We start from the raw sequence: 26,708 nt of genomic DNA, 5'->3' as shown, positions 1-26,708 counted from the left end.
ACCAAGTTTCAACTATCAAAGCAAACAGGTGTGCTCATAGTAAATAGCTGTGGCAATAATCCAAGGCACCAAAAGTTTAGAACAGAGTTCAAGGAAACAGCAAATAATGTATAGATATTATAATCCAAAGGCACTAAAGGTTAGGACAGAGAAAGTGCTCTGCATTTTGGAAGAGGTTTCAATGCATCAGGTTTCCATTTCTGTGTAGGTATTGTCACAGTTGGAGCCTGCCAAAATTTCAAGCAGCTTATGATTACTGAAGAGGCCGTCATTTTCTGGTCATAGCACAACCACGGCCTTACTCTCCTTCATTGATACCGTAAATAAAGCTCTTGATGCTGACTTATCAAAAGTTTTTGACACAGTATCACACCCTATGCTATTGCAGCACTTAGAGACACTTGTTTACACTCAAAGTGTGTTAATCTAGTTCTCCTGAGTGATAGACAGCAGTCAGATGGCAAAACCACCAATCTGAATACCTGGCAAACAACACAGGTGTTCTCCAAGGGTGCATTTTAGGACCATTACTCTCTAAAATATTAATTAGTGATCTAAATAAAGCCACCCAACAAAGTATATTGATTCAATATGCTGATGATTCAGCTATCATCTCCTCCTCCAAAACCTTCACTAACCTCCAGAAGATCGCCCAAGATGCTTTCTTCTCCATAGAAACCTGGCTAAATGATGCCCAGTTAATGCTGAACGCCCCAAAAAATAAACTTTTAGTATTCTCATCAAACCCCCCAGCTGTAGAATTCAAGGTATTTTCACATAAAACGAAAATAGAAGAGGTGACATATGCAAAGCTTTTAGGAATAACAACTGATGACAAATTCTTCTTTGAACAACATATACTCAGTACAGTAAAGAAAACCCATTTCAAATTAGGCAAACTATACCAACATAAACTCTACCTTGACAAACAGATAAAACTAGCTAATACCTTGCTTATCCATCCTTCATGTATGGAAGCCCCATTTTCACCAATCCCCATTCACCCCTCAAACATAAGCTGGAATTGTGCTACTGCAAGATATCAAAATTCGCATCCAGCATACTCAACTGCTTTCACCACTGCAACGATATCTCAGACTTGTCCTGACTACAGTTTCACCACTATCTCTACTGTACTCAGTCAACTTTTGCCCATAAGCTAATCCTCCAACCAATTAGCAGTCCAGAACTCCAAGCCATCTTACACACACACACCCCTACCCGAACCCTCCGCTCCTCAGACAGAACCCTTCTAAATGTAGCTAAACCTAATAAGAGAGCAGGGCAATGCCTATATTCTCATAGCATTCCAAAGTATGGAATAACCTCCCCTCATCTGTCACTAAGCTTGACTCCCTAGTGGCATTTAAAACTGCATTAAAAGCCTACTTTTTAAACAATCCAAGTTGTACCTGTGAAATAGTGTAAACCCAACCCCCCATAACTTCAATAACATAAGCTACTCAACCCTATCTAATACCTTATCTGTAAGCAGTATGACTCGCTCCTCTATCTCACTGTTTTATAGTATGCATAAACTATACTAGGGTCATTGATTACTCACATGTGGATTGAATAAATGTAAATAAGTTTTCTGTAATTAGAATTGTATATGTTAGTATCCATTTATACTGTTTTTGTTCTGTTTTTTTTTGTATATTAATAACGGTCTAATATTTTAGAACTGTGGAGCTTTTGTACTGTTTCTGTACTGTTTTTTTGCATAATTTAATAATTGTCTAACATTTTATAACCGTGGAGCTTTTCTACCCGGGCCTCCACTCAAAATGGGTTCCTGACCCAGTGGACTTTCCCGGTCTACAAATGTCAATAAATTAAATAAATAAATAAACTTAGTGCATTGGCAAGAGAGAGAATGTGTCAAAATTCATGACCAGATGAATATAGCTGCTTGGATAAATTAACTTTAAAATATTAACTTTTCTATAATTGTTTAGAAGTATCAGTCCTGAAGCAAACACCTGCATTGACATTGCATAAAATGCTGTCTGAATTGTGGGAGTTCTGCTGATTTACTATTTAAAATACCATCAAATTCGAAATACCAAAAACTTTAATGCCCTAGAGTTTACAACCATACTTAGGAACCCAGTAAACTATCTTCCTTTAGATGATGCAGTAGAATACTTTAACACCACCTTCATCAGCATCCTAAATAAATTTGCCCGTACCAGGACCATATGGATTAAACCCAACTATACTCCCTGGCTAACTAAGGCAACCAGATCACTACTAAAAGCAAGGGACAAAGCCTGGGAAAAATGGTCAAAAGAGTAAACCAGTCCAAGTCGTCAAAAGTACCTAGAGCTCAGAAACTCGGCCAAAAAACAGACTGGGCAGGATAAAAAAAGACCATTATAGAGACCACCAATTAAAACATCAGAAAACCCCCCAAAAGTTTTCGTTGGCCAATAAATAAAATATTAAATCCAGGTCAAATTATCACTCCACCCCCAACATTATCCAATGTATGGGACGATATTCCAACCCAATTTAACAAATACTTTACTGAGTCCATTCTAGACCTTTTAAGTACTAACTACAATCCCTTTACCCCTTCCACTACATAATTCCAACAACTTTAACTTTCAGCCAGTCCCTGCTGATGCTATAAAATATATATTTAAAAAAAACTCAAGCCAACTACTCTGGCTGCAGATAACCTACCAGCAGAATATCTGAAAGTAGCAGCCAATTTCATCTCACTCCCAGTCTCTATTTTAATAAAACGCTCCCATTTCAGAACAGAAAATACCCAAACTCTGGAAAGTTGCCGACATAACTCCCCTTCACAAAAGCGGCAACTCAACCGACCTCTCTATCGTCCCATAGCCATACTATCTCCTCTTTGTAAAATCCTGGAAAAATGCATTCATTCACAACTTCTACAATATCTATTAACAATCTCCTAACTCCCTCACAACATGGATTCTGCACTAATCACAGCACTACTACAGTCCTTGTGAGTTTCACCAGTTCTGTGAACCAGCTCTGTAATGAAAGTAAACTATTCTTCTCAGTTTTCCTTGATCTGTCAAAAGCATTTGATACTTTGCCATGCCAAACTCTTAAATGCCCAAGCTGATCTAAAACTTAGCCTACTAGCAGTAGCCTGGTTTCAAGACTGTCTGGCTTGCTGCCAACAAGCAGTAAAATGGCAGCAAAACATCTGCCCACTTCTGCCCATCACTCTTGAGTCCCACAAGGATCTATCCTCTGCCCACTTCTCTTTAATCATATTCACCAACAACCTCCATACAGCCAGTAAAGATGTCACACTCATACACTACGCAGATGATTCAGCCCTAGTATGTGCAGCTCCTACTCCGTACCATACAGCCACTAAAGATGCCACACTCGTACAGTACGCAGATGATTCAGCCCTAATATGTGCAGCTCCTACTCAGTACCATACAGCCACTAAAGACGCCACACTCATACAGTATGCAGATGATTCAGCCCTATTATGTGCAGCTCCTACTCTCCACAAACTAGAACAAATAACTCACCAGTCTTTTACAGCTATAGAGTCATGGCTAACTAATGCATAGCTAATACTGAACCCCAAGAGAACTAAACTCATCCTGTTTCACCCTGCAAGAGCCACAGACACCCCCTCCCCTCAAAATTACTTCTGCCAATAACACCGTCATAACTCCAGTTATTAATACAAAGTTACTAGGAGTTGCAATAGACCAGAACATGATTTTTGACATTCATATAAACCAAGCCATAAAAAAGTACACAAAAAACTGGGTTCCCTCTACAAGAACAAACACTATCTTACCTCCGATACCAGAGCCATAATTGCCATAACACACCTTATTTCAACATTACTATATGCATTCCCTGCCTTTGCCAACCTAAGAAAATCAGATATAACTAAGCTAGAAACTTGTTATAATAAAATCTCAGTTTGCTAAAGGTGCCAACTATAGATCCCACCACTGTCACTCTCTTAGAAAACTCTCATGGCTTGAATTCCACTCTCTCCTTATATATATATAATCAGCTCATAATGGCTCACCAAAGAATTAACCAGCCTGAAAAAAACATGAGCCCTAAATAACTTACTCACCCACTACTCTAATAATCAGACTCTTCGCTCTAGCAACAAGGCACTAATAAAAATAACAAAAAGCAAAACTATGCAGGAGAATCCCTCTAGTCTTGTAGTATTGCCAAAACCTGGAACACCCTACTGCTAAACATTAAATCCAGCACTAATTCAGTTCATTTCAAAAAACTACTAAAAGCCTACCTAACTGCCACATGGGTCTGCCCATGTATTGAACCTGTCTAATCAACTGACCGACCTCATCCCCATCTAATTTACTCTGAGATACACTAATTAACTGACAAGTCTACTAACTCTTACTGCACTCTCACTAACCAGCTCCCATAGCATATCTTTCAGTCCAAACTTGTATATATTGCCAAATACTGTATATAAAGCTATATGTTCAGTCTTGTGTGTATGTATGATTTGGGACCTTCCAATTGCAATCTTGGATTATTGATTTGTTTTAATCTCTTTATAATCTTGTAATTTTTAGAAATGCTTTGTATACTTTGTATGTCTTGGAGCTTTTCTCCCTGGGCCTTGCTGAAAATGAACTTGTTGTCCAGTTGGACTTTCCCGGTAAACAAATGTAAAATAAATAAATAAAATAAGTATTTTCTTTCCAGTTTATATTCATATATTTCACAGGTCTCTCTAATTAATTGATAGTATAAATTTGCAACCAAAGTGGTTAAGTTGGTTACATAGTTTAGTTAACTGTTTTGTAGTGCAGAGTATTGTAGTTAGATGAATGAATGATTTTATATGAGTACACAGCGGACTTGTGCAGTTGGGTTTTGCGAGTGCTACTTGAAACACATGCTTGCAACAAAGGTATGTTTGCACATTATATTTCCATTTCTGCTATACTTTGTAAAGGAGCCTTAATTCTCCCATCACAAACTTTCTGTAGCATTAACAAAAAACTATTGTCTTGAGGAGTTAAGGTTGTGTGGGGTTTGGCCCCTTTACAAAGAATAAAAGAAAGTAGCATACCTATACTAAATACAAAATGCTGCACAACAAATTACCACCATTGTATTGCACTTATACTTTGACTGCTTCCATGAGTATTGCCAAGTTTTTAAGAGTTTAACATGTTCACTCAAAAACTCAATTGCATGACGCACTTCTCAAGAAAAAAACAAACTCGATTTTGAGCCCAAAAGTGATTGTAATGTTTTGTAGTAACTGGTAAGCAACCATGTCTAATGTAGTTTGCAGTGGTTTGGTGCTGCTACCTATTTGGGTGACTAAAGAATCTGATCGCTGGCAATAGTATACTTATGGCTTAGCCGGTTATAGCTCTTACCCTGACAGATATTAGTTGGGAATGCATGGTTTTACATTAGCAGGCGTGGTCGTATTTGGTTACAGTTTAGGTAATCCTATTTAAATGATTGTTGCATCCTTTGTAACATGACTGCCTTGGCTGTAAGGAGGGAATTGTGTATCTGTATTTTAACAGGAGCTTTGAAACTGCATCTGTTTTACATTCTTTTTAATTTGCTCATTCTATTGTTAATAGGTGTCTTTTTCATCACTTGACCTGCTGCTACATACAGAGGCCCTCCTTTCAACTGTTCAGTTCATTACAGCTGTCATTCCACCAAAGAATCCAAGCTCATCCGAGAAGGAGAGAGATGAAAAAGATTCAGCATGGAAGAGTAAAGGAAGCAGACTAAAGAAAGGTACCACTGAATTAATTATGACTGCCTACTGATATTTTCATACTGATAGGTGTACACAGGGTCAACACTGTGAATCTTAAGTGCTAAGACAGTTTTAGTCTTTTAGTTGTCAGCACTGTAGCAAGGGAATGTAACATCTAAAGGTGCATACTACCAGCAAATTTTGAAATAATAAATGCACAGATATGCAGCTGTGTTGATATATCTACTGCATCAATCATTGCAACTGTAGTAATCAAGCACCAACTGACTGACCATTTAAACACTCCCATTACCATGGATGCTAAGCACATAGTGCATTCAGACACCATTACACGCACACACACACACACGCGCATACTGCAAAATCCATGTATTTATTTTTCTTTTGTGGAACAAGTCCCTGTTCAACCCCCTCCCCCAATACACGCACACACATGGATATTTCTATGTGGGGAAAGGGGCTTATTTCTTAACTTCACTGTACCACATTCTTACAAGAAGAAGTTGTGCTAGCACCTTACAGAAATCATGCATGGGCTGGCAGCACTTTTCAATAAACAGTGGGAAGCCTCCCTACCCAGATCTATGTTAAATTATTGAAGTTCCGAAACTTCGAAATTCTTATGACTGAGATGATATGATCAAAGTTTTGAAATGTTGAGCATTAAAAAAACAAGATGTAAAACATGTATATTTTTTAATGTTTTTGCAGGGGGGCAAGCCCTCTCTTAATTAACTCTACCAACTCTGAGATCACAGTACATTGCAAAAAATGGGTGCATTTTTTGAAAGAGATGAGTTTGGTGACAGAAATATTTCTTTTTGATGAGGGCCATGATCCATTTATTGCTACTATATTCACATGTGACAACGACTTTACCTCATGGTAGGTAATGAGTAGCAATTGACAAGGATCGTGTTAAGAGCCACTGCTCTTATAAAAATAAAATCATACCTAATTTGCTGAACAACTTGTCAAAGTTCAACATTTATATTAAAAGATATCTACACACTTCCCAATGTTTCTTTTTAAGGAAGATTCATAATTTTACCAATAAAAACTAATCTAAGAGCATTTTAATATCCCTACCTCATACTAAAGAATAAAACATAATCTAAGAAATTTTCATTATCCTCACCTGTTACTGAAAAAACAAGCTAATCTTAGAGATGTGTAGTATTCCCCCACCTTTTATGTCATGTTTAACAGTCCAAAACAAAGAAAACTAAACCTTTTTTCAAATGATGAACAAAATAAGTTATTTTTCAGTTATTACAGAAAACTGAATTGTAAAAGGATCATTGGATTTTATTTTAAGTTTGTTTCTTGCATTATTTGATTGAAATTCAACCAGAAGGAAGTTGGTCACAAGGTTTGAGTGTTCTCATATGCTGAAATAGTTTTGGCTGTTTGGCTATAGTTTTATCCCACAGCCTTTACAGAGAGACTGGAAATAAAAGGAGAGTGACTGTTCCTCCTACTGTGATTTTTTTTGCTCGTATAAGTGAACTGAATGGTCGATATTCCAGCTGTCTATGTCCATCTGTGACTGACTGTTACATGACATCTGAATCTGTCTTTGACACTGCTCAGAATTGTTTAACTTGCATCATGTGCTGGTTTGTTTTTTGCTGTTCTTTATTGTGTAATTAAAAGTTATGAGTATTTTCTATCTCAAGATGTCCCAAGAGAAGTTTGTCACCAGATCCACTTATGAGTGTCAGATAACCAGAAAAGATTGTCATCTAAAGTGCCTTTGTATGAGCCAGGGTTGCAACATTTGAATTATGAATGTTTCTGGTAAGGAAACTTTTTCTAAGAGGGCAGAAACTTCACAGCTGTTTTTAGGGGAGAGGAAATTGTTGTGCTTGATTTATCCTTCTCTTACTTCTTTTCATTCTGGAATTAAAAGTAAAACCATTTTTTTAATATAAAAAGAACAGAGTATTCTGGTCATAAAGTAAAAATTTAAGTGACTGAATTTCCTCTGGTGTTTCCCTGAGGCAGGTGACTCTGTGACCAAGAAGCTCAGAGTTGACATGCCACGTGAACCTGTTTATACCTGTCTGGTTATAAGGACTTGTTTGCCCCCTATAGAAGAGCATAATTGATCGGGGTCACCCTTTTCTGTCATTCTATTGACTCCAGAGAAGAATAATTGATCTGGGTTACCTGTTCCATCATCTCACTGCTTCAGGAGTTTCACTAGATGGCTGTAAGAAGGGCAGCTGAGGAAAGGACTTTTACTAGTGCCAGAAAGCCGCCTCTGCGCTAAGGTGTCAGCCATCAGGACACATCTACTACCAACTCTGTATGCGCCTCAAATTTTTCCAAACATTAGGGAATCAGACCTTAAACTGGAGGCGTGCTAAAATAAAATAGCTAGGTTTGCTACTAACCACTCAAATAGATCACACCATTGATCAGCACTCCAGAAACTAAATTGGATCGAACTGCCAAATCTTTTAATCTCTCAACCAGCTTTCTATCACCCACTCCACTGTCCACCAACCTGAAAACTGCCCTGCCTTCAGAAACTTGGTTCAGCCTTACCATAACAGTAGGGCATTGTGTTAATCTGAAAAACTGTTTCTAAAAGTGGCTAAACCTGACAGTAGTTTCAGGTATTCCCTGTTTTACAGACAAATTTCAAAGATCTGGAACTTTATCACTCAAGACGTACTCAAAACCACTAACCCTCCTAAGTTCAGCCTTCTCTTCAAGGAACACCTAACTAAAAATTGTATCTGCTCCTGCACTACCCCAGTATGACTCACTACTGACTCTTTATATCTCCATTCCATTACTAGTAACTAGTCCTGTTTCTTGTTTCTGAGCCTTACACCTCTCCTTAACATCTTTCCTAAACACAAATCTCTCAGATTTTACTCCTGGTAATGTACAAGTATTTACTAAATGTCTGATCTGTAACTTCTTACTCAATCTAATTTTCCCAGTTACATCTTGGTATACTTATGAATTATTTTTGTTTTAATCTACATTTAAATGGCTTTTTCATCTGTTATTTTATGTACCGTTTTCATGTCTCTGCTTAATAATGAATGTATAATGTGTGCTGTTTTTGTACATGTGATGCATTTCTTTGTTATGGACTAAATATATAATAACCTGTAATGTACTATGTGTCTAAGTATAATGTTTTGTGGTAACTATTGGAACTTTTCTCCCTGGGCCTCTGATGAAAATGGGCTTCTGGCCCAGTCAGGCACTCCTGATAAATGTAAAAATAAATAAATTAGTAAATAAAGTGCGGTGTGACAGAAGCTACTTTCATTTGGGATTCGGTTTCATGAACATTCCACCTCTTGGGAGCTACTTACACTTTATGCAGATGCCCATGGCTTTCAGATATTATTCTCAAATGCCTAGTCCTGCCCTGACTTTGTTTCAGGAAATAGATATCCCGTTTTTTGATCTATGAGCCGGGGAAATTGGGGATTTTCTTGTTTCCACACATGCTAGTATTCCTATATTTAATTATAGAATGTTTGTACGGGAATATTTCATTTCTGCAACAAACTTCCCAGGTTTTAGCAGCATCTAAACCATTCCCCTCTGATGTTTCCTGTAACAGAAAATTAAGGGAGCTTCTTTTCTCTTATCTAATTTTGAGGAGGATTGAGGGGGTGTTTAGTTTCTTTCTGGTTATAACTAAACGGAGTCTCCCAATGAACTTGACATTGGTTTTGGGGATGACGGCAGCCTTCCTCTGGCTCTCTCAGGATGTGTTTCTTTTAACTTGCTGTCCCTTCAGTTATTCCTTTATTTGAATGCAGCATATTGTACAGGGTTTCACAACACTAATTTCTTATACATAAATTCTGTAGTTTTTTGTCAGAGCCAGCCTCCACAGAGCTAGCTACAATTAAGAGATCCTAAAGGATTGTAGCTTACAGCACTGCTCTAGATGACAAAGCAGAATTTGATATATTTGGAAACAGGATTAAATGAATCTTCTACAAGAGAGAAAAAAAAAGAAAAATCTGTTGCTGTGAAGTAGGATTGTTAATTTCTAAATTATTATACATTACCAGTGGAAATTATTAAACAAATGAATGATTTTTAAAGAAATGAAGGATCCTTCCATTAAAAGGAATATAACAGTAGAGCAGGTGGTATCCTTTAGTTAAATGTTGTTGATGGTTTTAGGGCAGCTGTCTCCCTTGGCCATACTTGGCTTGAAACTCACGTTATCCAGCTTTTCCTTGAAGTTAAGGATCAGTATTCAGGTGCCTTACTAAACAGAAGTAAGTATTTTCTGTTTAAATCTTAGTTATGCTGAAGAAAACAAACAATATAAAAGCATTTTCAGAGGGTTAGCATCAGTATTTTGAAAGCAAGAAAGATGAGCAGCCTTCCTATCGAAATTTATTTCCCCAACAGTAACCACCAGTGATGAGCCCAGCTGTCAACTTCTGCCCTTTTGCCTATCCTCATGTGCCTCTGACCAGTGTATATTAACTTCATATGGGTGGGTAAGTGACGTTACTGCAGTAGTGTACACAGTACATTTATTTATTTATTTTACATTTGATTACTGGGAGAGTCCAACTGGGCATGAATCCCATTTTCAGCAGAGGCCCGGGGAGAAAAGCTCCACAGTTGTTGTTACAGAATATGCAATATAGAAGTTGTTAAAGTGCAGTAGAAATGAAGGAGGAGGTGCTATATACTAGTACAGCAAGTAAACATTAAAAAAGTATACAGTTAAGTTCTAGCCTTTACTTTCTGTATGTGTAGGGTAAGGACCAGGGAGCTGTGACATCATAGCCCTGCTAGGTTTTTAGAATGGTCGTGGTGATGTCAGTTTGGGGAGGGAATTGGCCAGAAAACTACCTGGATTCATTGGCTTTGATAACATCAATCCATTGGAGAGTGCAGCAAGCTCTTCCAGGGTAGGATACATTTTTTTTGAAAGAGAAATCACCACAGTACAGTAACTATTCTAGTGGAGAGAAAAAGTTTAAAATATTTTAAATGCTGTACTGTTTATTCACAACAGGGACAGCAAATTGGTAGAAAAAGGACAGAGAAGTTGAGCATTTAAAAGAATCCAGTTCTCGTTTAAGATCTGCACAAATATCTTAAATTGGTCTACAGCAGTATCTAATGGCATTGTTCTAAGTACGTTCAAGTAATATTGTTTTAGTGTTTCATTGAAAATATCTTTGTTGAAATTGATTGTATTTAATATTTGATTATATATAATATGTTTATCTTAGTTATGGTGAGTTCTAATAGCATATGTTGCTATTTGGTCATTAAACTACCGGAGAGACGGCCTTCTTTTGTCAATTTGTTTGGTGTGTTTGTAAGGATCCATTATTCCTGAAGTTATTTTAATTCTAGTAAGTGCGGTTATTAATTTTCAGAAGGTGAATAAGTTTATGGATTGGGTGTGGGTAGTGGATTTTATGAGTCGAGTCTACATTTAAGTCTCCAAGTATTATAGCTTCATAGTTAATTTGTTGGGATAGCCAATACAGGATACTTTCACAGTATCAATGTTATTCCCTGGTGGTATATAAATTGCTGTTAAACATATAGTTTTCCTATTGTTGAATTTTAGCATGGTTAAATTTGGGTATTTCCTGTGGAAGTAAGGTGATGGTTAGGGAATTTTTGTAGATGGCTCCACCACCTGCATGTTGTCTTGTTTGTCATGCCTGAGTGTATTGTATCTTTGGGGGGGGGTCTCATTATCCTTTATTTCTTTTTTAACCAGGTTTCGGCAGCTATGACTACATCAGGAGTCTGTGTGGCAAGATAAGCATGTATGTCATGGATTTTATTACACATACTTCTTAGGTTCACATTTAGTAAGCTGGGTTTGGCCTTTTGTTGAGATGTATTGGGTGACCGATTTCTTTTGGGGATGGATGTGATGGTTTTATAAACAGTAGGACCTGAGTTGCGGTGAATATCTCCACTAATTTTTTGAACTGATATTTTACAGAGGGAAGAGTGTAGCCAGTTATGTTTTGGTCTTGGTCTGGTATTTAATCATAAATTTGGATACTTAGTTTTGAGATGTTTATAGAGAAATCAGATATTGTTTTTGTAGAGATATAAGGTGTTATGACGAAAGACAGGCTGGATAGATGATGATATTCTTTGTGAGGATTGATTGAAGTCTTAAGTATTTCAAGGAGGTAGTTTTAATGATTGGTGATGAAGGCTAGTAGAGGGAGGAGGAAAGTAGAATAATCTGAAATAGGGGCATTTTTCTTTAACTTTGGTTTCATCTTTGTATATTTGGAGGGTACTGGGTTGGTTGTACAAATGTAATTTGATAGTTATAGGGGAAAGGATTATGACAGTTTGAGAGAGAGTCTTAGGTGATAAACTACTGTGTGTGTTAATACTGGAAGCAATTCTACTGATTGTTTTTCTTTCGGAGGGGACTGATGATGTCAGTTTGCGGAATATGTGGGTGATGCTATGGAAGTATAAATGTAGAATAAGAGGGAGTAGGTGGAGGTCAAACGAAGCTGGTTGAAAACTTGGTAAAGAAACAGAGAAAAAAAACAGTCAGTAAAAGAACTTTATCAGCCGCAAATCTGCTGAGAGAGATAAGTAAATGGGGCAGTGCAGTTTAAAAGGCCTGTGTGCTAATAGATGAAAGCCTTGAGTTTGTTGCTCTAATCTAACCTTCCCTACATTACTAGAAAAATGTATTAAAAAACAATTGCCAGGTTGTCTCTTGCAGGAAGAACTGCTGTCCCCTACACAACATGGCTTCCGTCCTTCCTGTAGTACTAATACTGCCTTTCTAACCTATGTAGAATACTGTCAAAGCTAGAAATAATGGCAAGCTAGTCTCTTCCTTATTTGCAGACTCGTCTAAAATCTGGGACAAACTTTGTCACAGCAAACATCACTTCAAATATCCTCACTAGGTCTTTCTCATCCCACCTTCCTGTGGTTCAAAAGCTACTTGTCCAGTAGGTATCGGTCAGTAAAAATGGCACTCCATACTCTCTCCTTAGCTCCCAGTCACCAGCGATGTACCACAAGGCTCTGTCCTTGGTCTCCCTAACATTTTTACCAGCACCCTCTAAACTTCCACACAGCAAGCCACCCTAATACATTGTGCAGATTATTCCACACTTTTGCATATCTGACATGTTATACCTCCAAAAAATTAATCTGGAAGCTTTAACAGCCACATAAGTATGGCTTCGTAACTCAACTTATGCTCAACCCAAAAAAGAACAAATTTCTGCCCCCCCCCCCAAATCCCCCTCTTGAAAAAAAATAAATAAATTTAAAGTCCTCTCTCTCACTAATACAACTATTAAAATCACTTCTCATAGCAAACTATTAGGGGTGTGGTAGTGGATGATAGTGATCTTACATTAGGCCTGCATATGCAAAGTGGCATAAGAAAAATTCATCAAAACCTAAGGATGCTTTACAGCGCCAAAAACTGTCTTACTGACTCATCTATGTCATCCCCACTCTTCTTTATGCAGCTCCTGTCCTTACTAATTTCCAGGCTTCATAAAACTTAAACCTTGAACAATGCTATATCAAAGTTGCTAAATTTGCAGCACATACTCTTTCAGAACCCAATACTGCATAGCACTGAACTTGCCACACCAACTAACATTAACACAACTTTTTACCACGTATATAAATTTATCCATTGTCCATCTGTTTGTCCAACACTAAAAAACTTTATACACAACTATGTTGCCATTCTGTCATTATGATCCAGTGACCAAGAACTCCTGTTTGTCGACAAACTTAGCAAATTTGCTAGGCATTGTTTGTACTCGTATAAGGTTGTTAAACCCTGGAAGTCCTTACCTGTATCCATCAGGTCTATACCCTCCCTTCTAGGTTTTCAAAAGCACTTTCTAGCTAAAAACTGGCTCTTTTCTTTCTCAAAACCAGGATAAACTGCATCCCTAAATGTGAACAAGTACCTTCTCATTCCTTATACCTCCTTATTCTCCCTTCTTCACTTACTTCCTTAGTACTATATAATTCTCTTCCCTGTTTTTTTCTCTAAATATACCATAAACCTGCAAATCCCGTTTTTATTAGACTAACTTACCTTTAATTTCTCTACAAACTGTCTAAAATTTCTGTAAATGTTAAATGATTGTCATATACCGTGTATCAATTCTTAACTAATGTTTTTATATTATGCTTAATTTGTTATAATTACTTAAACTGCATATGTTTTTGTTTTATTCTTGAAGATTGTAAAAATGTTGTTAAAATGTTTTGTAGTAATTTGGAGCCTTTCTTTCCAGGCCATACTGAAGATGGACTTCTAACAAGTCAGACTTTCCTGATAATCAAATGTCAGTAATAAATAAAATCTTTCTTTTCTGACATGTAAAAGCATTAACACTTTCCCTTCTCCAAAATATTCTTTAAATTAGGGGCCCTTTTATAGGTGAATAGAGGTCTATTCCCCACAACTTTCACTTTTTCATCGGATGTCAAGCGCCCCCAATATTTTTCAACAGTATTTTTAATAGTAGTGGACCCTGCAATATATTCTGGAACAAAGGCCCTTGTAAATTCTCTGTCATGTGTTCACCTACAATATTCTCTCCATCTCCACCAATATTTCTTGAAGATGTATATGTATTTTTGGGCCTCACATCTGTTAAACCTTTTCCCAACAAAAGTTTGAAAAACAATACAGGTAGTAAGGGATACAAGGGTATGAACAGTGTAAACATATTATAGAATAACTATTTGTTTACTTGAAAAGGTGCAGCAAAGACAACTATATACCCTAGAATATGGAAACTGCACTAGTAAAGGAGTAGTCTCTTTTAACTACCTGTAGTATATGCCCAGCTTTTTATGTCAGGAAAAACAGGAGGTGTCTTTAAAAAAGCGAATTTATGAGCATGGGTATGAAATAGAAAAAAAAAAAAAACTTTAACACTTTATAAAGAAACTCCATTAATTGTTCTAGGGGTTTTTTGTATATTAGAGAATGTCTCACCTAATCCAAGGGGGGCATAGAATGATCATCTACAGGTCAGGGGGTTGTGGTGGCAAGTAAATTTGGATGCCACACACTACCCGGGGCTTAAAGACAACTTGTCCCTAGTACCAGTGCTAAACAAAGGACTAATAAATATTAGCATTGTGTTTTTAGGAATAAAACATTTTTTTGTTGTATTTTAAAATAAAAATATAATTGGTTGGTTATTTAAACTAAGCTGAATTTTATATGTTTAGCATTGTTGATTTTTAATATATACAATACCTTTAGAACATTTTATTTGTGTGTTATATCTTTAAGACATGATTTACAGATATTTTAGGTTGGGGAGGATCATTTAAAAGCATTTGTTGTGTGTATTCTCGATTCTGTGAAGTCTGTTTCACACAGATGAAAAGTTGTATTGTGCATTACAAAAGCTTAAATAAATTTGTATGAAGAAAAACTAAATGAAAAAGCCAATGCAACTCTGCCTCCACAGCTATGAAACACGATCCCAGCAGTTGATGCAGAAACGCTTTAACAACAAAATAAAACACAGCGCTTTCGTTTAAAACTAGGTTAAACTTCATTAGACGTGTTAAAATTGTTACATCTTTCATTGGACCCTTCTTATGATTGACATGCCTGTATAATAGCCTAATGTATGATAAATACAAGAATAAATATGTAAAAATATTCATTACAAATGCTCAAAAGATTGCACCATAAATATAACTATATAAAATATATGCCATATATATAAATAAATAAAATAACATATATACATATATACATAAAAAATAAATAACATTTTATATGTATAAAATGCATATAAATACATAAATGCAACCAGATCAGTTTATTTTCTTTCTTTGCAGGGCTTTCAGTTTTAAAACTGATGCTATAGAGCTACGCTCATTAATTCCAGACCAATTGTCTGCCTGTACTCTGATTTGCCATTTTAATTCTTTAAGCTGCAAATCCAGGGTGTCCAACCTTTTGGCTTGCCAGGGCCACATTGAGTGAACAGAAATTTTCTTGGGGACGCATATAAAATATATCGTATAGTTAACTATTTTGCTGCCACGGGCGACCAAAGTAGACCTTCTGGCTGCACTGTAGGTGCATTCGAACAATGAATAAATGTAATAAATGCCTAATATTTGACTTCAAGTTCTAGTTCTTAATCTAACCGTTAACTCTAACATCTTAGTTAATAGATTTTTTATATATATATATATATATACACAAATAAACAGGTATGGAACCCTTCCATTTTTTATGAGATCATACCTCTTGATTTTGCTTGTTTCTTAAAGATGTTTTATGGCACATAGAGAAGAAGTTCTGACTGAAACACAGACAGCCTAGGTAGATTATCACCCAGGTTCTGGAGGAGCCAATGATGTGGAAAGAGGATTGATGAGGTACAAGGCTGCTCTTTTTTGGAGGGAGCAGAATGTGAGAACATGTTCAGGGGCACACCCAATACATAAGACCTGGTGGTGATGCTATAGCTATGATAACAGTCATCAATCAAGTTGCTAGATGGCTGGGCATAATACAGGGCATATCATTATATGAGGAGGTGGTCCCCATGACACCCCTGTGAAACCACCATGTGATGTATAGCATACAAGTATACCGGGGGTGAGTAGGGACACACAGAAAAAACTCAGCTGGACAGTTATTGCACCTGTGCATGCCCTGTCCACTGCTTGAACTTGGATATTACTAGGCCTTTGGGCTGAGAAACCTTTTCATTTGGAGTGATGCACTTATTGCGGAGGGGACAAATCCAAGGTAAGCTTCCAACATCATGGGCATCATTAAGTATCTCAGACATTGCGGATCTAAAGTCAGCAGTGGATGCCCAAAAAGTATCTATATAGCAAAGATTTTTCATATTGCTATTCTCTGCAGTCATGATGTCTGTTCTAAGATGCAGATTTGTTAGATAGTATGAAGACCAGAGTGATCAGCAAAACTCAAGAGATCTGCATTGGTATTATTTATTTGTCTGGGCATAATAAACTGTATCAGTACCATTATCACAAGAATATGACGTGGAATCAATTATCTTTAAACCTCCAAATACTAACTGCTTTCTGTTTGGCCATTTCTATTTCCTGTACATAAATGGCTATATTTCCAAAAAGTTCACTATAGTCTCAGAACATTTTCAAGGCATGGTACTGGAATAATTATCTATAATAAAACTTATAGTCTGTGCTCTCAGTTCCAAAGGCAAAGGAAATGTGCATCTTGAATTTTAATTATAAAATAAAATTAAATGACAATTTTTATACTACAGTATTCACGTCTGTACAGAAATGCATCTTTTTTTTAGACCCAATGTTACAGCAACACAAGGTATTTGTCATTGGTAAGATTTTTTTTTTATACTGAAAGTTTTATGGAGGTAGTCTCTCAATATCTTACCATACCGGCCTAGATATGACGCTGTCTACAAATGTCAGTATCCCTACAGCACTCTTCCTGGTATCATTATAAAATTATCAGGACAAACAACCGAATATTCAGCTTTATACAGCCCACTGCATGAGATAACAGAATCTAGAAAAACAGGCTGCATATTCTCAAATATGTAAATGTCTTCCTGAACAAGTAAAATAACCATATGCTATACATTTAAAATGACAGTAAAAATCATATAGTCTGAGGAACTGCTATTATTTTAGATATGATTTCTGAAGACACTCTAATAGGATTCTGAAATATACTTAGTTGTCCGCCTAAAAATTATGAAATTAATATGAAAAAAACAGTAACCAATGTGTATGTAGTAATATTAGCAATACCTAGTCATAGAGGACCAAATTTCTAACTCTTGAAATGTTCTAACAAATTTCACATGAAAATATGCCAGAACTCTCACTACAGAATGTACTTTATGTTGGTGACTTCAAATATAAAGACACATACACAATTGTATCTTCATGTAGTGTGGGTCACTGCTTAAGTCTAAATTTGGTAGGAAGCGCAAGCATAAATCCAACAATATAAAACTTCCTTTAGTAAAATAAGCTTTTTTTTTATTTCTGAAGCAATGTCATCATAAAATAAATATATATTCTGATGTACTCCATTCCTCTGAGCAAAAGTCATACTACCAACCATAATGGAAACTGTAATGCAGCAACTGGACTTTAAGCATGCCCAAATAATTCATATGTCAATCCCTTTGATTTATTAACAAAATTTACAGGGAATTATAACATAATGTTCTGATAAAAAGTACAACCTTCTACACTTAGCTAATTGCCACCCATTTGTTCCCCACTCTTTGTGAGCTTGGAGGAGACACCAGACATTCCTTGAAAATTGAGGGCCGCAGGTTGGACACATCTGCTTTAAATGCACGCCCCATGGTTACTTGTCTTCAATGTTCACATGGTCAATGGCCATAAAGGAAAAATGGTGACTATTAAATTCACAAATGTGCTTCGCTAAAGCGTTTTGTTATTTTTCTTTATAGCATATTCATGTTCATATATTCTCTGAGCCAAACGTCTCTCTTTTTCCAATATAAAATACTGGACATGAATTGCACACAGCTAAATAAACAACTGCATTCGAATTGCAGTTGTATTTACCTTTCAAAAAATCTCATTTCCAAGGCCAAAATTGTCACCAATATTCACTTTATGGCACCAATGACATGCCTTACATCTTGTCATACCTAGATTTAACTGGACAGGCATATGAGTAACTTGTTTAAAAATGTCTTTAAAACTCTTGCCTTTCTGATGCACAATTTTAGGTTTTTCATTCATGTGACCCCTAATATAAGGGTCTTCTGTTAAAAATAGGCCAATTTTTCACAAATACATTTATTATTATATTATGGTCCTGAGTATAAATGATAACCAGAGCTTTAGAAAAATTGGACTTAATTTGTAATCCACAGTTTTGCTCATACTGTACATTAAATACATTATTGTGGTTTGGACTGATGACATCACAAATATTCTTGGGCTTATCCAAGATGGGTTTGAAGTGGCCATTCAATCTTTTACTAGCTACTTCTTGAATTAATGCATCTACAAAGTTACTAGGATATTCCCTGTTGATAAACATAGTACGCAAAGTAAAGCATTCATCCATAAACTTATATTTTGTCACCATCCGGGCTGCCGTAACAAGTTGCCCTTTGACAACAGATCTTTTTTGGTGCTCCAGATGTGAACTACTATAATGTAAGAAGCAATTGGAATAAGTTTCTTTTCTATGGATTACAGCTTTGTACATCTCATTAACTGTCTTTAAGTGGACATCCAAGTAATTCATATATTCAACATTATCCCAAATAAACTGCAGAAATTCAGTTGTGCCATTAATGTATATAAAAAATTAATTCAATAATTCTTGTGCCCCAGTCCATATAATACTGATATCCTGAAATCTGTGATAAGACTTTAACATTCATTATACTTGGAACTGAATATAAAATTCCTCCCCCAATAGGCCATCACCATGTTTGCGTATGCTCCCCCACAAGGTGACCCCATGGTGATGCCTTTTTTCTGCAGATAATATTTCTTATCAAAGGTAACAAAATTATTACTCAACACCATTTCTAATAATTACATAATAAGGTTGATTGTCTCGTGCACTTTATGGTAAAGAAGTATCTCATTAACCCATTCTAACCCTATCATTTGTGGGATTACTGTATAGAGATCACATACATCTATCGTCACCAAGATGTCATTCTGGTCGATTTGAAAATCATTCATATGTTGTAAAAATTACCATGAATATTTACATATCTGCAATTCTTTCCCCAGAATGTTCTTAACTCATAATCTATATATTTAGCACATGCAAAGTAATGGAATCCCTTCCATCCACTAAAGGCCGCATAGGAGGGTCATATATGCTTTTGTGGATTTTAGGGGTTCCAAAAAAGACAGGAATTCTTGGAGTGGTTATATTCAAGTAATTATATAAATCTATATTAATTCGTCTTTCCAGGAAAATATCATTTGACCATACATTTCTCTATAAGCCCCGTTTAACTCATTAAGTGACACTTCAACAAAAGTGTCTGTATTCAGAATATTATTGAGTTTCATATTATAGGTGTGTTGACTCATGATTACTGCCCCTCCTCCTTCTCAGGTCTCATAATCCTTACATTATCACTTTTTAACGTTTTCACAATGCTTTGTTGTTTTTCATTCAAATTCGATGTATAATTTGCTCTATTATTTAATCTATTTAAACACTTCAACTCAGATTCATGCATTTTTTCATATGTGATTAATCTAGGGTGTGGGGGGTTATATATACTACTGATACTGTATTTACTTCTTTCAGTATCTGTGTTGTTTTGATACAGTAAACTAAAATTCAACTTCCTTAAAAATATTTTTAAATCGGTCATAATGTTGGTGAAATCTTTTTGGTACAAAAACTTACCTTTAGCTAATAAATCAGCAACATGCTTATCTATTTGTATGTCTGAAATTTTATACACTTTAAAATCTCCTTTTGTGTTATTGACAATCACATTAATATTATCACAATGCTGTTGATTAATGCATGCATGGGGATTTTGTGCATTATTAGTTAAACAGGGGGTCCAGTACATCAACATAGTCCTTGTTTAAGTTTTCCATTGTTTGGTTTTCCGTCTGGCCCCTTGAAAACCCGCTTTTTGGTTGTACTTGAATCCCTGCTTGTTGGTTGTACATGTTTTGGGGGTTCTTATTTCTTATTCTTTCTGACCTCCTTAATTCAGGAAACTCCTGATTGTATGGTCGGTCATGCTCTTGTTCACCATCCCTTGTATTTCTTGTATCATTATTGCTGTTGTCTATATTATAGTAAAATCTGTTTCTTCTTTGCCCAGCTGGTGGCTTTGGATAAATGATCCCATTAGCAAACTGATTTAAGTCCCTTTCTAACTTCTCCATTTTTCCAGCTTTTAATTTTACTATTTGTTGATCGATACTGTTATACATCCTTAAAATTTCATATTTAGAATTCTCATAGGATGTATCATCTCTAATGTCTTTATCTAGAGCAGTCAATTCATTAATCAAAACATCTGTATCTATCTGGTTATATTTGATAATATCAAGAAATTCTGTGGAGGCCGAGTTGCATTGGCTTTTTCATTTAGTTTGTTTTTGTGTCTTTTCATTAGTTCGTTAAATAAATTTGTGGTATCTACCTTCACCAGCAGTGCCTATTTTTGGATCCGTTTTGCAAGTAGTGTTTTTGTTGGCATTTGTTTGGATTTCTAGCTGTTTATCTCCAAGTTGTATTACTTTTTTCTGGTCTGTTGGCACTTGACATTACAAGTGTCAGCATTTCAATACTGAGCTGCTAAATATCCTTTACAGCCAGTATGCTTTCACATTAGTATTTACTTCTAATATACAATGAGTATTTTTGTGTCATTTTGCACTTCTCTGAATCATGTTTTATGATCATGTCTCAAGATATTTTGGATGTGCACTGTTTCTGAGATATTCTCATACGTTCATAGGTAGGTACTTGGCTATCGGCCCAAGGGCCTATGTAAGCCTAGCCAACAAGGTTCCCTGGCTTTTGCCACCCAAGAAAGTTATTTTCCTGTGCCCCCGTTGCGCAGAGCCACAGAAGTGATCCCTGGAGTGAATTTCCTCTTTCCCATCCACTCATCAAGATTTTTCTTGAAGAGTGATAATAACGAACTCTGCTTGACATGGATAGATAGCTTGTTCCAGAGTATGGGAAGTCCCTGGGACAGGAATCTATCCTTCCAGCATGTTCTGTTTATTGTGATGACAAGGTTTAGGTCCCTGGAACATGTAGCTTGGATGGATTGGGATTTTTTTAGGTGTAGCATGTCCAGCCGCTCCAGGTTTGACATGCCTTCATATGTTAGGCAGAGATCACCTCAGAGCAGGCGATATACTATGGAGTAAAGCTGGAGTTTTTTGAGACGGTCAGTGTAGGGCATCTGTTTGAGTCCCGTAATCCTCTCTGTGAGATATATTTGTGGCCTTTCCATCTGGTGCAGAGGTCTTGTGAGGTACATTCCAAAAAGGGTGTTGTACTCTATGATGGGTCTAATGAGAGCAGAGTAGAGGGGAACAATGACTTCTTTTTTTCCTGGATGTGATGTGTGCCACATAGAAGGATTTCCTGACTACTGTGGTGGTGTGATTATTGTTCACCTGAGTCGCAAGTTCTGTTATCACGCCTTTGGCGTTATGTGGACTGCCGCTTCATGTTCATGGTAGTTCATGGGTACTGAGTTTTTACCAAAGAGAATGACAATGCACTTTTTGACATTGAGCTTGAGGCCGTTGGCTCCGGCACCAGGCATCAATCACTGTGAGGCCCTTCTGTAGGATGTCCACGTCTTTTGGGGACTCAACTATAGCACCTAATTTGCAGTCATCTGTGAACTTCATCAGCCAGAGGCCCTCTGTGTCAGCCTGTACTTCAGAGAAGTAGATACCAAACAGGAGAGGACCCAAGACTGAACCCTGAGGTACTCCACTTGTCACAGGTTTGAAGTCAGATTTGGAGTCTGCAGCTTTTACAGTGTAAGTTCTGTCAATGAGCCAGTTGGCAAACCCATCTTGTGACATATGGATTTATACCCAGTTTAGTGAATTAATCTATGATTCCAGAATGGGGGATGGTGTCAAATGCCTTGCCAAGGTCAAGATAGGCTGTGTGAACCATCTTACCCTCATTTACGGATTTGGTGACTACTTCAAAGAAGTCTATCAGGTTCAAGAGGCATGATGTGCCCTTCACAAACCCGAACTGGGTGGTGTCCAGAGTTTAGAGGTTACCAATGTCTTTGAGTTCCATGATGATACATTCCATGGCCTTGCAAACCAGGCTTGTCAGGCTAATAGGGTGATGGTTCCCGGGGTCCTTGGTGGCTCTCCCTTTGTGGAGTGGTATAACTGTTGCTGTGCTCCATTCAGTGGGTACAAAGCCTACCGTGAGGCTGTGATTGAACATAGTGTTTTTGTATGGGGCCAGTTCATTCTGGACTTAGCCTGGGATGTTGTCTGGTCCCATGGATGCTGTGTTCTTGGCTTTGGAGAGCGCCGTTTTTACCTGCTCAGTTGTGATTGCAGGGGCACTGCATTCTTTCAGTATGGATATGGGCCCCTTAGGGGGTGGGAGGGGTAAAGTTGGCACTGAACCTGTCAGCTAGGATGTTGGCGATATTAGTTTGTTCCGTAATTTTCATGCAGTTGTGCTGTAACTCTGAGCATAGCTGTATGTTACCACTGAGATTCTTGACATAGCTATCGAATGCTTTATGGTTGTCCTTAGAGTCGATGGCAATCTTGTTTTCATAGCTGGCTTTGGAGGATTTAATGAGGGATCTCAGCTTCTTACTGAGGCTGACTAGGGTGCTCCTCCATTCATGGGATTTAACTCTCTCTTGCAACAGTTTCTTCCTTCTGTTGTAGAGTTTGTTTATAGCAGGGGACCACAAGATTGGCTTCCTTTTTTTGGATGATAGCATATTTGTTCTGCTAGGGATAGCACGATCCATGCACTCGTGTAAGTACATATTTGGAGTGCTTTTGTATAAGGTTCGGCAGTCATAACTGTATTGTCCATCTGCATGGGTGTTGAGAAGTTTGCCACTTCTGTCTTAAGAAGCATGAAGTTGGCTTTGGAGAAATTTTTTTTTTTTACAGTTTTTCCTTAATGGGGGGTGGAGGCAGGATGTGGATATCTATGGTGATTAGCTTATGGTCAGATATGACCAACGAGAAGTTGACTTCACGTGTGGAACACCGGTCACTCATGTTGGTAGTGACTAGGTCCAGGATATTATTGCCCCTGGTGGGGTGTGGATAAGTTGATCCAGGGCATTGAAGTTCATGAATTCTAGGAAGTGTTGAGTGAAGGAGTTGGTACACAAGTAGTTTTCCCAGTTAATGGTGGGGTAGTTGAAATTGTCCAATATTAGGGTGTTTGTCTGAACCCTAGTATTTTCCAGTATAGCAAGAAAAGAGGAGTGGGAATCCTGGGGCATGGTGGGAGATCTGTAGCAAGCTACAATATGGATTGCAGTTTTGCTCAGAGTTGGTTGCACTTGGATAATTTTGGATGCATTATGTTGGGTAAGTAGCCTGGAGGTGTGGATATCTTTACTGAATATGGACACTCAGCCGTTGGTGTTTCGGTCCTGGTTAGATGGCTGAAAGGTATGGTATGAGTTGTTTCCTGGTAATGCAGGGGTGCTCTCTGGAGACTTGAACCAGATTTCAGTCACTGCACAGATATCTATGTTCTCCATTTTAAGGAGTGCACCCAGTTAGTGCATTTTGAGGTTTAGACTTCTAGCATTGAGTAGCATTATCCTCAGTTTTTTCTTGCCTGTATCTGTAACAGTGGTGGGTTTGTCTTTTGAACCTTGCCTAAAAAAGGAACTATAGGGGCAGCAAGAGCCTTAGCTAGTGTCCGGAATCCCAGGGGCGACAGGTGCAGGCCATCTCTGGTAAAGCATCGTGGCCTGTTGCCATGTTGTCCCAGGCAAACGGATACTGGATCCCCTTAGAATGACACGAGAAGCTTAGCCAGTTGTTGAAGTCAATCATTTTGTCCTTGTAATGCGGTGTCATTCTGGGTGAAGGTAGGATGCTACTCAGGGCTAGGGTCATACCTGCTTGGATTACAAGATCAGAGAGCTCTTCCATGTCTCTCTTCATGTTATCCAGGGAGGTACATCTCAGGTTGTTCACACCAACATGGACAATGACCGAGTCGTATTTATACTTGTGAAGTGACCTGAGTGCGTGGGTTATGTGGCAGATCCTGGCACTTGACAGGCAGCTAACAGTAACCTTCTCCTTGTCTATTCTGTTGAGTGGAACATCAGTGTGCCTTACTATAGATTCACCTCTGACTAATGTATTAGGTACGTTGTTTTGCCTTATGGGCTGTGGTTTATTGGCACACTGTGGGTTTGTGTGTTGTGTCATTTGGGTTGTGTTGAGGGGTGGAGGTTGCTTGCATTTCTGCCTTGTAGGTCTGTTGCTTGGGCAGATTCTTATTGAGAGCCTCTGAGGGTGTTTTTGTGCATCTTTGTGTAGGTTTTGGTGGTGTAGATATAGTGGGACAATGTGATTAGTCTGGTGTGGTACAAGTGTTTACCTTCTCCTCTTGACTGAGAAGTTCAGTCTTGGGTTGAGAGAGCTTTGCCTCCAGTTTGGCAAGATAAATGCATCTCTCACAGGTTGCAATGTTGGGTGGTAGGAGGAGAGGGTTGTCAGTGTACATGAGGCAATTGCTACATTGCCCCAAGATGCCCAGATTCATCAGGTAGACAGAGAATACCAGGAGCTGTCCCTTGGACATGCCTGGGTAATCACTATTTTCCTCTAGGTAAGTGAGGGAGGTAAGTACTAGAGCTGTTTTCCTTGAAGTAACTTGCAAAAGATAAGTACAACACTGTTAGCCACTAGGAAATGAGAAAGGTTGAGTGCTTCAGTAATTTGTGGCTTATTTAGTGCTTACAACAGATCTCAACAAGTGCTTAGCACAGAAAAGCGGACTCAAGTGCTAAAATTAAGGAACTGGCTAGTTTTAAGGGAAAAACTGAAGAGTAGACTTTATGGCACCGGGAATAGTTTAATCCTGGCTAAGCAGGCGATGCGCAAAACCACGCAAACACTGTTTTTTAAGCAGAAAGATAAAAGGGATAGAAATAGCCCAAAATGGCCAATAAAACTACAGATATGATGTTAATCTTCTTTCCATTCATCACTGATGGGTTCGGTTCCGAGCCCTCGGAACTGAGTCGGCCTATTATCAAGCTCGCGCCAGCCAAAAAAACTGTCAAGCTAAGTCTCTACCCAGAATGCCCTTCTTCATGTTATTTCAGATCTCGTTTGCCATGTAGCCGTAAAGCCGCATTTCAGCCGAGCTCTCAGCTAAGTAAAATCTTCCTTGATATTTGTGTAAAAGTTTTGGGATATTTTCATATTTTACTAAACCTTTAGTCTATCTAGTGTCTTTTCTTTGATCTAAACATATATTCTCCACTCTACCCATTGTTACCATTGGTAAACTTAAGTACCATTGTTACTATGGCTTTTCCCCTTACCCTTGTGGTATTTCTTCAATAGCATAGCTGGTATTGTTTTCTCTTACTTAACCTGTTAGCTTTTTATCTCTCTTCAGGTATTTCCATTTCTTCTCATATACAGTGTGTTGTTATATTGGCATTTATATTGTGATTTTTGAACTGGGTGACTTCATTATTGCTGGATTATACAGTTAGTTGTGGTGTTCTTTCTACTAAAATGTTGGATAAGAAAGGGGTACCTGTGGCTTTAAGCATTGTACTTCTTGTAAGGGCAAGTTACCTAACAGTGACTTGCATGATGACTGTGTATACTGTTTGGGAATGGCCCACCTTTTTTTGGTGCAACCTCCATGTGATATTTGTCAAAGTTTCAGCCAACGCACTCTTAATGAGTGCAAAAATAAACAACTTCTGAAGTGGTTATTCAAGTCTTGCTTCTCAGAGGCCATTTCTATGATGGAGGTCTCAACCCCTCCTTCTAAGGAGAAAAAGAGATCCTATTCTGTTCCTCCTTCACCATTGGGTGATCAGTGCAAACGTGGGAAATCTAAGGTCCCCAAGTTATTGCTTGAGCATAAATCTGCCTCTTCGGCTCCCCCTTCCTTGGCTCTGACTATTGCAAAACCTTCGGTACCGACACCTGTATTGGCACAGACCCTGCCTCCTGCACCGATCATAGATCTTACTACTCCTGTTTTGACTTTGGCACCTGTAGCTACTTCGGCTCAGGGTACACCTTCAACTTCAGTTTCCAATTTGGAACCGACCGTCTTGGCTCCAGGTGCCACTTCAACACCGAGTGTTGTACGAACCACTCTGGATCTGACCCCATTGCTTCCAATCTCGAAACTACAGACTTTGGTGCCGGCAGACCTTGCACC

General features: G+C 37.8%; 1 protein-coding gene across 1 annotated transcript in view; it reads left to right on the top strand.

Annotated features, from left to right (window-relative positions):
- Positions 1–26,708, top strand: part of VPS13C (vacuolar protein sorting 13 homolog C) — a 6,956,796-nt gene that overhangs the window by 2,738,261 nt on the left and 4,191,827 nt on the right. The window contains exon 29 of the mRNA XM_044076309.1: positions 5,613–5,775. Coding sequence (XP_043932244.1) covers positions 5,613–5,775 — 163 coding nt within the window. The remainder of the gene's footprint in view (positions 1–5,612; positions 5,776–26,708) is intronic.

Source organism: Protopterus annectens, chromosome 7.part0 (genome assembly GCF_019279795.1).
Source record: "Protopterus annectens isolate FY-2018-M chromosome 7.part0, PAN1.0, whole genome shotgun sequence".
Taxonomy (NCBI): domain Eukaryota; kingdom Metazoa; phylum Chordata; order Ceratodontiformes; family Protopteridae; genus Protopterus; species Protopterus annectens.
The sequence above is the reverse complement of the archived record's forward strand: the minus strand, read 5'-3'. Positions and strand labels throughout refer to the sequence as shown.